Raw genomic sequence first — 15118 nt, 5'->3', positions numbered from 1 at the left:
CTCTTGTTCTTCGAGATGTGTTGCTCATATCCATTCCACACCCACCCTCCTTCCCCACTGTCGGAGTAGCCGGCAAGAAGGAACTGAGGAGCGGGCGGGCCGGCAGGGGTATATATCACCCGCAATTGTGGTGCCACTCTAGGGGGCGACCTGCTGGCCCACTGGAGTTGCTAGGATAAAAGTTTTCCGACGAACGTGCACGCGCAGCGCATACACCTACTGGAATGGATATGAGCAACACATCTCGAAGAACAAGAGTTACAAGGTGAGTAACCGTGTTTTTTGCCTCCCTCTATCTATGAACTTCAGTGGGTTAAATTCTCCTCTCCATTATGCAGCTATTAATCCAGAGTAATTTCACTGTATTCAACTGTTTTCCAGATGACAACAAACTAAAAACAGAATCTTGCCACATACATGCAATGGAGACATATTAATGAAGAACTTTGCTCATATTTACTCAGCTGTATGAAGATGACCCATTTTCAAAGAAGCCTAAAAGGTTTAGGCACCCAACTGCTATACTTGAGGAGTTGTGTGCCTTAATTCCATAGGCTTCTTTGAAGGTGCAAGTTCCAGTCTATTCCCAATCACTTTTTTCATTCATTAAAAGTTGGTTGGAGAAAATATAACAGAGAACATAGGATGTAGGACACCTTGCCATCATAGTCCAGATGATATCAGCTGAGGGCAGGAGGAAAGCCGTCTCCACCTGCTCCTCCCACCTTGTCATGGTGGCATTGTTCTACAGCATAACTGGCCCGACCTACTTCTGGCCCAAGTCCAACAACTTACCAGAAAACAAGAAGTTGTTATCTTTTTCTTCCATAGTCATCACACCCATGTTAAACCCCATCATCTATAGCCTGAGGACCAGTGAGGTGAAGGGGGCCCTGAAGAGAACATTTTGCAGAGCAAGGTTACCACAAAAGGGATAAAGTCTCGGTCTTTACTCTCTCCTTACACTGGTGTAACATCATTCTGTTTGGCAGCCGCTCCTTTTTCATACTGGGAAGAGTGAAAGGAGGATTGAGCTTATTGGGTTCCATGGAGTAAATCCTGGTTTACACCAGGTTGCATACAAGGATTAACATAGCTTCCCAGACAGACAATTAGAGAGCATTGTAGTAGCTGTGTTTGTCCCAGGACGGGGGAGAGACAAAGTGGGTAAGGTGATATCTTTTACCAGACCAACTTCTGTAAAGTTTAGAGCTCCACAGAGCTGAAGAACAGCTCTGTGAAGGTCAAAAGCTTGCCCCTGCCACCAAAAGAAGTTGGTCCAATAAAAGACATTACCTTACCCGCCTTTGTGTCTCTCAATTGGATAGATAGACAAATAAGGATAATGAGACACACGGGCCTTAGAAGAATATAAGAATCTATTGTCAGGAATTCTGAATAATGCAAAAGACTGAACCTGTTGCATGTTGGAGGGCCCACAACTTCATAGGACATCCACTAATGTCTGCCTTGGAGTGGACTGAGCAAATATCCAAGAGGTAGCAATATCTGAAACTTAAGCCCAGATAAGAAGCTGATTGGAAAGTCAATTAGGGCTGGATCTTCACTGGGTGTGAATTAGCATTTCATTTGTTTGGGAAGCTGAACCCATTGGGTTGCACGGGAATAACATCAATTTACACTAGCTGGGGATCTGGCCAATGGACCTATGGTAGATTTCCACCATCTGGGGATCTGGTCCATTGGATAGCAATGGATCAATGGAGCTGTGGCTGATTTACACAAGCTGGTGGTCTTAGCCTTGGATATCAATGGAGCTTAGACACACACATCCCTTGAATCCCCTTTAGTTGGTAGTGTCAACCTGGCAGGACAACATACAGCGTTAGTGTAGAGTAGTCCATAGTTTTATATTACTAAGTTATGCTGCTTCAGTGGACGTAATGTAGATCATCTTACAGCAGTGTCTACTCTGAGCTATGTCAACAGGAGACACTCTCCCACCGACTTACCTTCGAGCTCTCAGAGAGGTGGAGAGCAAACATCTATGGGACAGTGATCTGCCATTTACTCAGTTTGTCTTCACCAGACTTGCTAATTCAACTCCACTGCATCAATTACAGCAGTGACAATTTAGCCAGAAGTATATACAAGCCCTATGTGGAATGAATGGCTTGTATATTGACTTGATATGGGACACAGAATCTTAGGCCATGATGAGGACGTGGGCTGAACACCCACCCACAATCCAACAGAATGTAGAACTGTTTTTTTGTTCACCATCTCATCAAAGAGTCTGTTCCTGAAAGGCAGAGGGAACCCCACTGATTCCCTTCGATGGTAGGGGCCTTTGGGAACATGTGAACTTTGGCCCTTCCTATTTTCAGTCTGTGGGTTGTAATGGTTTGGTCTAATTTGAGTGGTTGGGTTTACTGTGCAGATGCTGGGTAGTTTTGGTGGCCTGTGATATGCAGGAAAAGAAACTAAGTGATCAGTGGCTCCTTCTGGCCCTGAACTCTGACTGTAACATTATATAATTGAAGTGGTCCTCTCTCTTTGGGACAGAAACATATTCAACATGATAGTATGACTGAAGCTTGTACATATTAAAAAAATAAGAAAAAACAAATTCTCATTTTTTTAATACCTGAGAGGAGAAGAATGAAAGAAAGAAAGAAAGAAAGAAAGAAAGAAAGAAAGAAAGAAAGAAAGAAACTCCAGACAAATATTGGGTTAAATAGCTTGGAGTTTCCACAGGACCTGAGCTAAAGGCAGCAAGTAGTCACATTGTCCCAGGACTAAATTGTGACCCATATGGCCTGGTTTCTCACTTGCAGCAGCAGAAATGGTTCTCTATACCTACACATGGAAAAGGTGGCTTTCTCCTCCATGTGGGATCATCTTCAACAGCTAGCATTTTGGTGGAAGAAAGGGTCAAAGACAATTCACTGTCTAGTTGCTTTTCCCTTCATCTGTATATGTGAATTTCAGTTGGAGCTGGGTGCCCCTCTCTCTTTATGTAGAGATGTATCTATCTCAGAGAACTAGAAGGGACCCTGAAAGGTCATCAGGTCCAGCCCCTTGCCTTCACTAGCAGGACCAAGTGCTGATTTTGCTACAGATCCTTAGGTGGCCCCCTCAAAGATTGAACTCACAACCCTTGATTTGGCAAGCTAATACTCAAATCATTGAGCTATCCCTCCCCCCTACAGCCATTGGGTTCCTTTGAAATCCACAGCCTTAGGACAAATTTTCAAACCTGACCTCTTGTTTGTAGGCTGAGAAACCCCTGCGTATGGATTACTGAGGCTCTGGGCACCAAGAATTCTCTTTGCCATCAGATGCATATATAGATGCTTAGTACCTCTGAAATTTAGACTTTACATGTCTCAGAATAGGCACTTGGAAACAAAGGGACACTAAATTAGAAGCCACAATCGAAAACTGGAACCTAAGGATCACATTTTGTAAAGGCTTTTTTAAAGTGAGATCCCGTAAAGCACCTAGGCACCTAAGCACCTATTTCAATAGTAACCAGATGCTTATGAAAATCCTAGTAGGTGCCTAAATTCCTTTAACAATCTGCCCAAGTGACATGCTCAAGCTCAAACAAGAAGTGTGCAGTAGAGTCAAAATGTGTTCTCAGTTTCCGGAGCTAAATTTGCAAAAGCAAAGACAATTTTTTTGTTGCATCAAATTTTGGGTGCCCAAATGCTTCCTCTTTAAAGAGGCTTGATTTTCAATGGTGGGTGTTCAGGAGTTACTGAAAATGAGGGCCCTTCTATGTCACCTCAAGTGAGACATTCAACATTTTGGGCCTCCAAAAAACCTAGTTATTTTTGGAAACGTAGGCCTTTTTTCCCAAATCGACTTCTTTTAGCACCAAACCATTTTCTTCCTCATCGCTCCAATAGGATCCTTACAATATTGTGAAAAAATTAGAGGTGGATTAAAAGTAAAAGTTAAAATACTTTTAACAATCCAAATTATTTTCATTTTGAATGATTCCAAATGGAATTAAAAATAAAACAGAACATTAACTGTTTATTCGAAACATTTTTTCAAAAAAATTAATTTACAGCTAATGTTTTGTAAATGTAAATGTGGCAAGATTTTGGTAAGGTTTACACTCTTTTAATTAAAATTTGATATAAAATAACATGGTACATTTCACAACAAAGAAAAAGAAACACATCAGTAAGGTCCATAAATATTTTGTTGAAAATATTCCAACCAGTTGTAGAAATAACATCAGCTTTCTACTCAACAGTCACAAGGCATCAGTGGAGTATTGTGTTCAGTTTTGGGTGCCACATTTTAAGACAGATGTAGACAAACTGGAGAGAGTTCAGAGGAAAGCAACAAAAATGATCAAAAGATTAGAAAAACTGACACAGGAGGAAAGAGTAAAAAAACTGAGCATATGTAGTCGTGAGAAGAGAATATGGTAACAGTCTTCAAATATGTTAAGGGTTGTGATAAAGAAAATGATCAACTGTTCTCCAAGTCCACTAAAGTTAGGAGAAGACCAAATGGGCTTAACATGCAGCAAAGGAGATTGAGGTTAGATAGTAGGAAAAAATGATGAAAACTGGTGATCTAGCCCCAGAATCCATAGGGTCTTGATTTACTGCACTGACTGTCAGGATCCCAAAATGTAAACATCATTGAAATGAGTTTTTGTGTCATTTCCATTCATAAATCCCAGAGGTGGCTAAGAGCCCAAATCCCAGTGGTTGTTAAAGGATGTTCATATAGTTATGTAGAATCCAATCATGAATCCTTTGGAGTCTGCTTCTTTCCAAGGTAGGTGAAGAATTTTTTTCATTCAGAGAACCAACATCAATTTTATTATTTCTTTTATACTTTTTATTCTCTTATGCTTCTTGGTCACAACTTTTCTCTGGCCTATATTAGCTCCTTGGGTTTCAGTGGGGTAAATCAGATGTATCTTGGCATGTCTGCAAATTTCTCTTCTTTCCACTGAAAATCACTCAAACGTATAAGACATATTGCATAGAAACCGACAGACAGTCTCATTTAGACAATCTTACTCAAATACAGTAGAAATTGCAAATAGTCCCCAAGATTTCAAGTAAAATACTTATGGAGTGAGTTTCTATTCAATGTGAGGAATGGGAGGCATCAGAGACAGAATTCAGAATACAGCTACGTTCTGTTCAGATAAGAAATAAAGGCTAATGAATCAGATTTTTGAAGGTATTTAGGCACCTGTAAAGGTACTTAGTAGAATTTTCAAAAGCATCTGGGTACCAAAAATCATTAATTTCAGCACAGAGACAGTTTTGAAAATTCCACTAGGCATCTAAATATATTTAAGAACCTCATCCAAAGTAACTCCCTAAGGCCAGATTCTGGTATCAGTTATTGTGTAGTATCAATATGGAGTAGGCTCAGTAGAAGTCAATGGAGTTTTGAGGATTGACGTGAGCACAACTAAGGGCAGACACTAATTCTAAATTGCCAGAGTTTAGATTAAGCCATTCTCTGAAATGGGAACAGCAGACAGAGTGTCCTGGGGAATCTGGTCTTCAGGTCCCAGGATGGATTTGCAAGGCTCACAATGAGGGGGCAAAAACAACTACAAACTCACCCCACTTTACCTGTAAACTGATCAAATGATATCTGAAGTCATTAGGTTGGATTCAGATTACAGTGAGAATGAGAAAAATCAAGAGTGTGGACTCAGATGGTCAGTCTTTCTGGTATTATCTCTATAAATATTGGATCATTTGAAAAGATTTTCCATACAGTCCAGGCTGGCAAATAAGTGAAAGAGATGTAATTCTCCTCTCGCTCATCCTGGTGTAAATCAGGAGGAACACCACTTCAGGTAATGGGGCTCATTCTCCACTCTTTCAAACTGGTGGAAATCAGGGATAACTCCACTGGAGTGACTGAAATCACAACAGTTTAAAACTGTTATAAATGAGGGGATAGTATGGTTGACTATTTTCAATTAAATAAGTAGTTATTTTGGCACACAAGAAAATAATTATTAATTTCCCATTAGATTACTTTTTCTTTTTAGCTATAATTTTATTGAATTATAATTATTTTATTATTACTCTTATATGGTTACCACGAGAAACAACGCTACTTGGGCGTAAATATAGCGACAACCAATTCTTTGGGTAATAATATCTATTATACTGAAAAATTCATTGTGAACAAAATGGCATATGTGCCATTGGCAATTAGTTTTAAGTTAGAATGAAGATCGCATACAAACAAATAGAGTTTGATCCAAAGCTTAATAATAACAGCAAAGGACTTTGTATTAGGCAACAGAGGCAAAAGAAGAATTCTACACAGGGATGATCTTTTAATAGCTATTTCCATAATAGCTATAAATACTGGATGATTTGAAAACCTTTTTCATATCTATCTATCCATCCATCCATCCTAGGAAGAACAGTTTTCTACACGTTCAGTCGGTAGAGCCATCTGTGTATTAAGTATTCAATTAATCTATCTTTCAATAGAAAGGAATCTACAATATCTCTCTGAGTAGATAGATAGATAGATTAGGAATACAGAAAGAGACATGGAGAGGACATGATAGCTGGTGTCATATTTTGTTAAGCTCATGATTTGTTTTTATTATTTTTGTTATTTATTACTGTTACTGATTCATTTCACTCTTCCTTATTTTATAGCTGGATGGGATGGCTTAGAACTGTTAGCTCCAAGTCCTAAACACCTGAAACTACTTGCTCAAATGTCAGTAGGGTGGATGAAGATCAATAACGTTCTGAGGTAACATAAATCTATGTCCATGATGTTTACTCTCTCTCTCTCTCTCTCTCTGTGGTGCATGGTCTTCAGTCTAACATGTAAGAGAATCAAGTTACAATACTTCTTCATGGGCATTAAACAATGCCGGGCAATATTTTCAAATGGACTAGTAGGCATTTTTCCCAATATCTCTCACAAAAAGTTCCCAGTCATTGCACAGATGTGCACTGTACTGTGAGTTTCTGAAAGATGTCACTTATTATCCCAAATGTCCTTTGTACAGTCCTCTTTTCTGTCTGACCCATTCCATTGGAACTTAATGGGAGTTCAGCCATTCACTTCCATTTTATCAAGATAGTAGTTTGTGAAACCCAGCTGACCATGGCACAATATCACCATGGAGGAGCCTGCCAAGCCCAGCTGCCCCCGTTACTGCCTGGTCAATAGCTTTGAACCCTGGGTTAGAGCAATTTGGGTGTAGATGTAAGGGGAGAGGGGCTTGAACCTGATTTTGAAACCTGGGGTTACACTGCAGTTCATACGTACCCTATGACAAACATCATTAAATGATTGGTAAAATGTCCTCAAAATGTTCTTACACAGAAGAGAGGTTTCTGATTTCATTCCGCACCACTCTTCTCCAAACTGAATTATTTTGCTGAACATTCCCATCACATTCCATCTGCCACTGAAGAGTCAATGACTGTTCTTACCTATACTTCATCCCCAACATATCAATAAAAGGAACTTTGTACAGCAATGTGAAAGAGGATATGCTATGAGGAGATAAAGAAAATTATGGATTCTCCCAGACTGCCAACCCCTACAGATTAGATTTTGTGAAACAGCATAAAATATGATTCATGAAAGTATTAATCTTTACTTAATAGAATAAATATGTGAATAATGTTAGTGGCCATCTACAGAGTTTCAGGAGTTTCTTGTGTTTGGGAAGCTGGGACAGAGTTTCTTGTGTTTGGGAAGCTGGGACAGAGAGTGTCATAAACAGATTGTTAAGTGTTAATTCCTCTTTTACCTGTAAAGGGTTAAAAAGTTCACTTAGCCTAGCTAACACCTGATCAGAGGAACCAATGAGGGAACAAGATGTTTCAAAAGGAAGGAGGGAAGTTTTTCCTTTGTTGAGAGTTTCAGTTTCAGCTGGAGTGAAAAAGATCAAGGAACCAGCCTCTTAACAGTGTAGTAAGTTTTAGAAAGGAATAAATAGGTTTATGTTTATTTCTTTGTAACCTGTCTTATGCAATTAGAGGTAGAATCAAATTGGGTATTTGGGTATTTTTTTGTGTAACTAAATTTGTGCCCAGGGGAACATCCTCTGTGTTTTGAATCTGTTGTCTCTGAGAGTAGCTGGTATGCTAATCTCTCCCAGAGGGTTTTCTTTTACCTTTATTTTCTTTAATTAAAAGCCTTTTTTTTAAAAACCTGATTGATTTTTCCTTGTTTTTAGATCCAAGGGGATTGGATCTGGACTCACCAGGGATTGGTGGGGAAGGGAGGAGGGATGGTTAATTTCTCCTTGTTTTAAGATCCAAAGGGTTTGGATCTGTGTTGACCAGGGAATTGGTGAAGTCCCTCAAAACTACCCAGGGAAAAAAAGTAGTGCTTGGGGGATGGTGGCAGTGATACCAGTTCTAAGCTGGTAATTAAGCTTAGAATTGTGCATGCAGGTCCCAACATCTGTACCATAAAGTTCAGAGTGGGGAAGGAACCTTGACAGAGAGAGAGAGAGAGATGAAAATAGATTACTATTTAACTCCTGAGCAATGGAGAAACAAATACTGATATATATATATATATAGATAGATGATGCTGAATAGATAAATCTATTCAGATACATGTCTCTCTGTCTTTGTTCTAGATAGAGAAATAAGATTATCTGAGAGAGAAAGAGTGAAAAGTTGATATATAGATTTTGATGTATTACTATCAATATCTATCTATCTATCTATCTCTATCGTCAATTAACAATATATATCCCCACATAATTAGGTAGATGATGGACAAAAATGATCATACAAACTCTTCACCAAGACAGTTTTATAAAACTTTCTTCCAGGTGAAACACACTGAAGAAACATCATGAAAATAATGAATCACACTACTGTCACAGAATTCATCCTTATGGGGTTTTCCAATCATCCGAACCTCCAGGTTCCGCTGTTCCTGATCTTCCTTGGTATTTATAGCATAACCCTTATAGAAAACATGCTCATTATCCTAGTAACACCATTTGACCCCTCTCTGAATAGCCCCATGTACTTCTTCCTCCGGAACTTGGCCTCATTAGAGATCTGCTTCAATTTGGTCATTGTCCCAAAGATGCTGGTCAGTCTCTTGATGGAAAATAAAGCCATCTCCTTTGCCGGATGTGCAGCTCAAATGTATTTCTTCTTCTTCTTTGGGGCAGCTGAGTGCTGCCTTTTGGCCGCCATGGCCTACGACCGCTATGTGGCCATATGCAACCCGCTGCATTACCCAGACATTATGACTCGAAGGGCTTGTTTCCAGTTGGCTGGTGCCTCATGGTTCTCTGGATTTCCAGTGGCCACTGTGCAGAAGACATGGATATTCAGTCTGCCATTCTGCGGGCCAAATCAAGTCAACCACTTCTTCTGTGACAGCCCCCCTGTGCTGGAGTTGTCCTGTGCCGACACCTCCCTCTTCGAAATCGAGGCCCTCACAGCAACTGTGCTTTTCATCATGTTCCCATTCCTGCTGATCCTGGTCTCCTATGTGTAAATCATCATCACCATCCTGAGGATGCCCTCAGAAGAGGGCAGACATAAAGCCTTCTCCACTTGCTCCTCTCACCTGGTGGTGGTGACTCTCTTCTATGGCACAGCTAGCTCGACCTACTTCCGACCCAAATCCAGCTACTCCCCAGACACCAAGAAGCTCATCTCTCTCTCCTACACGGTGATCACCCCCATGTTAAACCCCATCATTTACAGCCTGAGGAACAAAGAGGTGAAAAGTGCCTTGGGGAGAACATTGGGCAGGAAATTATTTTCAGAGAAAATGTAATTTCTTCAGGCCTAGAACTCCATTCAGTTCATGAGGATGGTTCTCCTCTTACTTACCCAAGTAAAAAATCAGCAGTAACTGCCATGGAGTCAACAGGCCAAATCTCTTCTCTGTCATACTTTTAAAAATCAGAACGGGCACCTCCCAAAATAAATTAATCTTTTCTGAAACTAGTGTAGGGCAGAAGAGAATCAGCTTTTGATTCAGGAGGGGTGATTGTTACCTGAAATTCTGATGGACTTGAATAAATCCAGCAAACTGTACGTGGTTTAAGTTTAGTAAAATGCCAAGATTATTATTTTGTTCTATTCCTTTTGATGTGTGTTTATTTTGCTTGCTTAGCCTCTTGCCTTTAAGAGCAAGCAAAATTCTCCAGCAAATTTTACCAAAGTGGAGTATTAGGTCTGCTGTAATTAAGTCTGAGAAGACTAATCTGTTTAATCGCTATTCTAAGTACTATAAATCTCTGTGTTCCCTTGCATTGATTTTGAGTTGGGATTGTCTCATGATGATTAATGTTATTTTTACCAGTAACTCTGATGTATTTTAATGAATCCTGCAGACTGGTTTATGTTCAGTAAAATACTGAGAGTATAATTTTGTTCTGTTCATTTTTGTTTTGACTCTCTTCTTCTCATCTCTTCACTAGAATGATCTTTTTTTGAATTAAAAAAACTGAAGATATAAAATTTCAGATAATAATCAACAAATTAAAATATTCGGAAATGCTGCCAAAGGCGCCTCATGGGAATATTTAACAGAAACAAATATCTGACAGAATGGACAGCTGCTTCTATGGACAGTTACTCCAGTCTTAGAAGGGGTCTTACCCAAAGCTCAAGGGGGTCATTTAATTGTCCTATTTGGACTTTGGAATAAGCCAAGGAAGAACAATACCTATTAGTGACACTAAATCAATGTAGTGCTTGTTTCTTCTGAGGTCTTGACCATTCAGAACTGCCATAGAATTCAAGGGGCATGATGTGATTTGGGACTGTCACTCTTGGATCCCGAACAATTAGTGATGATTAAAATCAACATAAAGATTCTAGTACTGATGCTACTTTATACCACTGTCACTCCATTAACTTTAGTAAAGCAATGCTTCATTCACATGGGTATGACTGAGAAAAAAGTCACGCCTCATATGGGGAGTAATTAAAAGGAAGGACATTTATCCTAAATTACCTTAATTTTTCCAGTATTAAAAAGGGAAATTCACTTCCACGTAGAAACACAGATTTTGAACTCAGATAAACTGATTCTCATTGCTTCTTCTTCTTCTTCCTCCTCCTCCTGGCTGGACCTTATGATATCTTTATCTCAGCCTTAAATTAGCATTCCCAACCCTTTGAATGCCTATATGCAATCCCCATAGCAAATGACTACTCCAACTCCTCACTCCCCAGCATTTCAAATACAACTAGAAATATGTAGCATTTAAGGGCATTTGAACAAGGACCTTTCTCAAGATATAGCTTTTTTGCTGTGCCAGTGGAAACCCAGGTAATTCATGATAGCCAGCTTGAGAGGCTGTTAGGACTTTATTTCAGAATAAATGCCAGGATCCTTATATTTCATAACTCAGGATTTCAACTGGTATCATCATGACAACTGCACCCCCAGACATAGGAAAGTAATTTCCACTTCCCTTGGACCTCAGTGTATATCACCCAACTCTTCTTTTTCTGGCTGGATGAAGAGAATCTGAGTGACTGGAACTCTTCCAATAGAGATTAAATATGTAAACGTGATTTTAATCAGTACAACTCATCTTACATTAAAATGGGAATGATATTTATTTGTAAATATATTACATATATAGTTGTACTGGTGCTCTTACTTATAGGGGATGGTGAATGGAGATAGATAGATAGATAGATAGATAGATAGATAGATAGATAGATAGATAGATAGATAGATAGATAGATAGATTTTAAGGTCAGAAGGGTTATCTAGTCTGATCTCCTGCACAATGCAGGGCACAGAATCTCACCCATCCACTTTAATAACAAACCCCTACCCTATGTCTGAGTTATTGAAGTCCTCAAATTGTGGTTTGAAGACCTCAAGCTGCAGAGAATCCTCCCGCAAGTGGCTAGATAGATAGATAGATAGATAGATTTGTTGCCTGTCCAGAAAGTGTCCAGGAGACTTTCTTCAATAAATTCCATCAATTATAAATAATGAAGAGAGCCCTGCTTTCTAATGACCTTTATTCTCTCTGTTACGGTATAATTCCTCACTCTGAACTTTAGCGTCCAAAAGATGGGGTACCAGCATGAATTCCTCTAAGCTCAATTACCAGCTTAGTACTTGTAGTGCTCCACCAAACCAGGAATTCCAGTGTTGGACACTTGTGTTTTCCCTCAAACCTTGCCCGGGAACCCCAAGACCCAGATCCTCGATCTTAACACAGGAAAGTAAACCACTTTCCCCCACCGTTGCCTCTCCCAGGCTTCCTCCCTGGGGTTACCCTGAAAAGAATCACTGTGATTCAACTTCTTGAATTAAAACAGAGAGGAAAATTCACCCTTTCCTCCCTCTCTTCTCGTCTCCCCCTCCCAGACCTTCCTGAGAGAGAAAGTAATCTAACACAGAGAGGGAAAATTACCTGTTCTCTCCCTCTTCCTTCCTTGTGTCCCCACCAAGTCCTGGTGGATCCAAGAACCCAGTTCCCTTGGGTCTACCAGAATAAAAAACGAATCAGGTCTTAAACAATGAAAAGCTTTTAATTAAAGAAGGAAAAAACAGTATAAAAAATTATCTTTGTAAATTTAAGGGATGGATATTGTACAGGTTTTTCATCAAGTTGACACTGGGAAACCCTCCCAGCTAAGTATACAATACAAATTAAAATCCTTCAGCAAAATATAAATTTTGTAACTTCTCCAGCCAACTCACATTTTGCAAATAAGAAAACAACAGTTAAGCCTAACTCGCCTTATCTACCAGTACTTACTATTTTAAATTATAATGAGCCTGTATCAGCAGAGTTGGATGAGAAACGTGGTTGTACGTCTGGTCACTCTCAGAACCCAGAGAGAACAACAACCAAAAACTAACAGCACACACAGAAACTTCCCTCCCTCAAGATTTGAAAGTATCCTGTCACCTGATTGGTCCTCTGGTCAGGTGACAGCCAGGCTTACTGAACTTGTTAACCCTTTACAGTCAAAAGAGATATAAAGTACTTCTGTTCTATTAATGCCTACTATTTGTTTATGACACTGTCTTATGATATAGTTCAGTAAAAGTGAGTAACCACATAATTTCTTCTTGCACCACACACTGAAACTCACCAAACTCGGTGAAGCTAGAGAGCATGTCCCTTCGACCAAGAGAAGCTGGTCCAATAAAAGATATTACCTCACCCACCTTGGTCTCTCTCAGTTGGACAAACAGACAGACAGAAAAGGAAAATCAGGCACACAGTCCTTTAGAAAAAAATGAGAATCTATTCTCAGGAATTCTGAATAATATAAAAGGCTAAACCTGCTGCATGATGGAGTGCCCACAACCCCATGCAGTAACATCTGAAACCAAACCCAAGCTAAGGTGCTGATTCACTATATTGTCTTGGAAAGTCAATGAGGGCTGGAATTTCAGTTAGTGAAAAAATAGCATTTCATATCTTTGGATCTCAGAACTCACTGGCAACCAGATGGGGCACTAGAGACAATGGCTTCCATTGAGACACAATCTAGGGGTCTGCCCTATGGATATCAATGGATCTATGACTGATTTACACAAACTCGGGTCTGGGCCATGTGTATCAATGGAGCTATTGCTGATTTATATCATCTGGGAGTCTGCCCTATGGATCTCAATGGACCTTAGACCTACTTGAGCAAATTTAGATGCTAACTTCCACCCAACAATGATAGAAAACAACATGGGAAAATTGTTCTTATATTAATTTGGTGTGGTACAAGGAATATTAGGCAATAATGGGGTACTGGGCTTCCAAGCTCATAGAGTAGCTTTATAAACAGGAGCTTCCATTGGTAAGAAAACTCAATACTTTACTGAACCCCATCAACAATCCAACAGAATGTAGAACAATTTTTTGTTCAATGACTAATTAAAGAGTTTGTGCCTGAAAGGCAGAGGGAATACATTAATTGCCGGCCATTGACAGGGCCTCAGGCACTGGTAAATCACTGGCCTCCTATTCTTTGCCTGTGACACATAATAGTCTAATCTCCTGGTGGCTGTAATACTTTGGTCTAATTTGAGTCGTTGTGTTTAGAGTGCAGTTTCTGGGTAATGTTGGAGGACTAGAACCACTACCACCACTACCACATCAGACTAGATGATCCGGTTGTCCCTTCTAGACTTATACACTATGACTCTGATATTATGTATCTGAAGTAGTCCTTCTCCTTCAGGGCTGAAAACCATTCAAAATGGGAGTAGCACTGAAGCTAGCATGTATTCAAACAAACCAGAATGAACAAGAAGAAAAAAAGACAGATTTTGTTTCTTTATTTAACATGTGAGAGAAAAAGTAAGTAAGAAAGATAAAGAACACTGCAAAAATATTGGGTTAGATATCTTGGAGGTTATTTCATGAGCAATAATTAATTTGATGAGCAATGAGCAATTTTTGCTGCATCAAGTTTTGGGTGCCCATATTCTAGCATTTTAAAGAGGCTGTTTTTTCAAAGGGTATGAAGGGCCGGGAAGCAGGGGAGGGAGGGCGACAAGAGACACTGACTGACAAAACCACAGCAATTCTGTGCACTCAGCCACCATTAATTGGAAGTGAGAATATCTTGCAGTCAGGAATAACTTGGGTGTTGTACAAGCATACAAAATAGCTGCAGCGGCAGTTTTGCTGACAAGGATCAAAAGTAAAACTTGCAATAACCAAGAGAATGGGTTGAAGTGTGAACAGCTGACATTAGATCTAGTGCTGTGGTCATCAACCCATCGATCGCGATTCACTGGTCAATCCTGGGGACTCTCCCAGTCGATTGTGATCTCCAGTGGTGTAGCAGGACTGCCGCGAAGGCAGGCTCCCTGCCTGCCACGGCCCCACGCCGCTCCCAGTAGCGGCCAGCATGCCCCTGCAGCCCTGGGGGGGCACAATGGTCTCTGCGCACTGCCGCCTGCCTGCAAGCACCACCCCTGCAGCTCCCATTGGCCAGGACCGGGGAACTGTGGCCAATGGGAGTTTTGGGGACAGTGCCTGCAGAGAGGGGCAGCACGCAGAGCCACATGCCCCCTGCACCCCACCCCCGTAGGGGCTGCAGAGATGCATTGGCCCCTTCCGTAGGGTGACCAGATGTTCCGTTTTTAAAGGGATAGTTCTGTTTTTTGCGTCTTTTTCTTATATAGGCGCCTATTAACC

General features: G+C 40.2%; 1 protein-coding gene and 1 pseudogene across 1 annotated transcript; both read left to right on the top strand.

Moving 5' to 3' along the window:
• Positions 1-938, top strand: part of LOC116826303 (olfactory receptor 10A5-like) — a 13189-nt pseudogene extending 12251 nt beyond the window's left edge.
• Positions 939-8817: 7879 nt separating this feature from the next.
• Positions 8818-9762, top strand: LOC116826507 (olfactory receptor 10A4-like). Its single transcript, XM_032783278.1, is given in 1 exon segment — positions 8818-9762. A coding segment is annotated over 1 exon segment (945 nt).
• Positions 9763-15118: the final 5356 nt, after the last annotated feature.

Source organism: Chelonoidis abingdonii, chromosome 14 (genome assembly GCF_003597395.2).
Source record: "Chelonoidis abingdonii isolate Lonesome George chromosome 14, CheloAbing_2.0, whole genome shotgun sequence".
NCBI classification, from domain to species: domain Eukaryota; kingdom Metazoa; phylum Chordata; order Testudines; family Testudinidae; genus Chelonoidis; species Chelonoidis abingdonii.
This window is presented reverse-complemented; position numbering and strand designations above follow the sequence as displayed.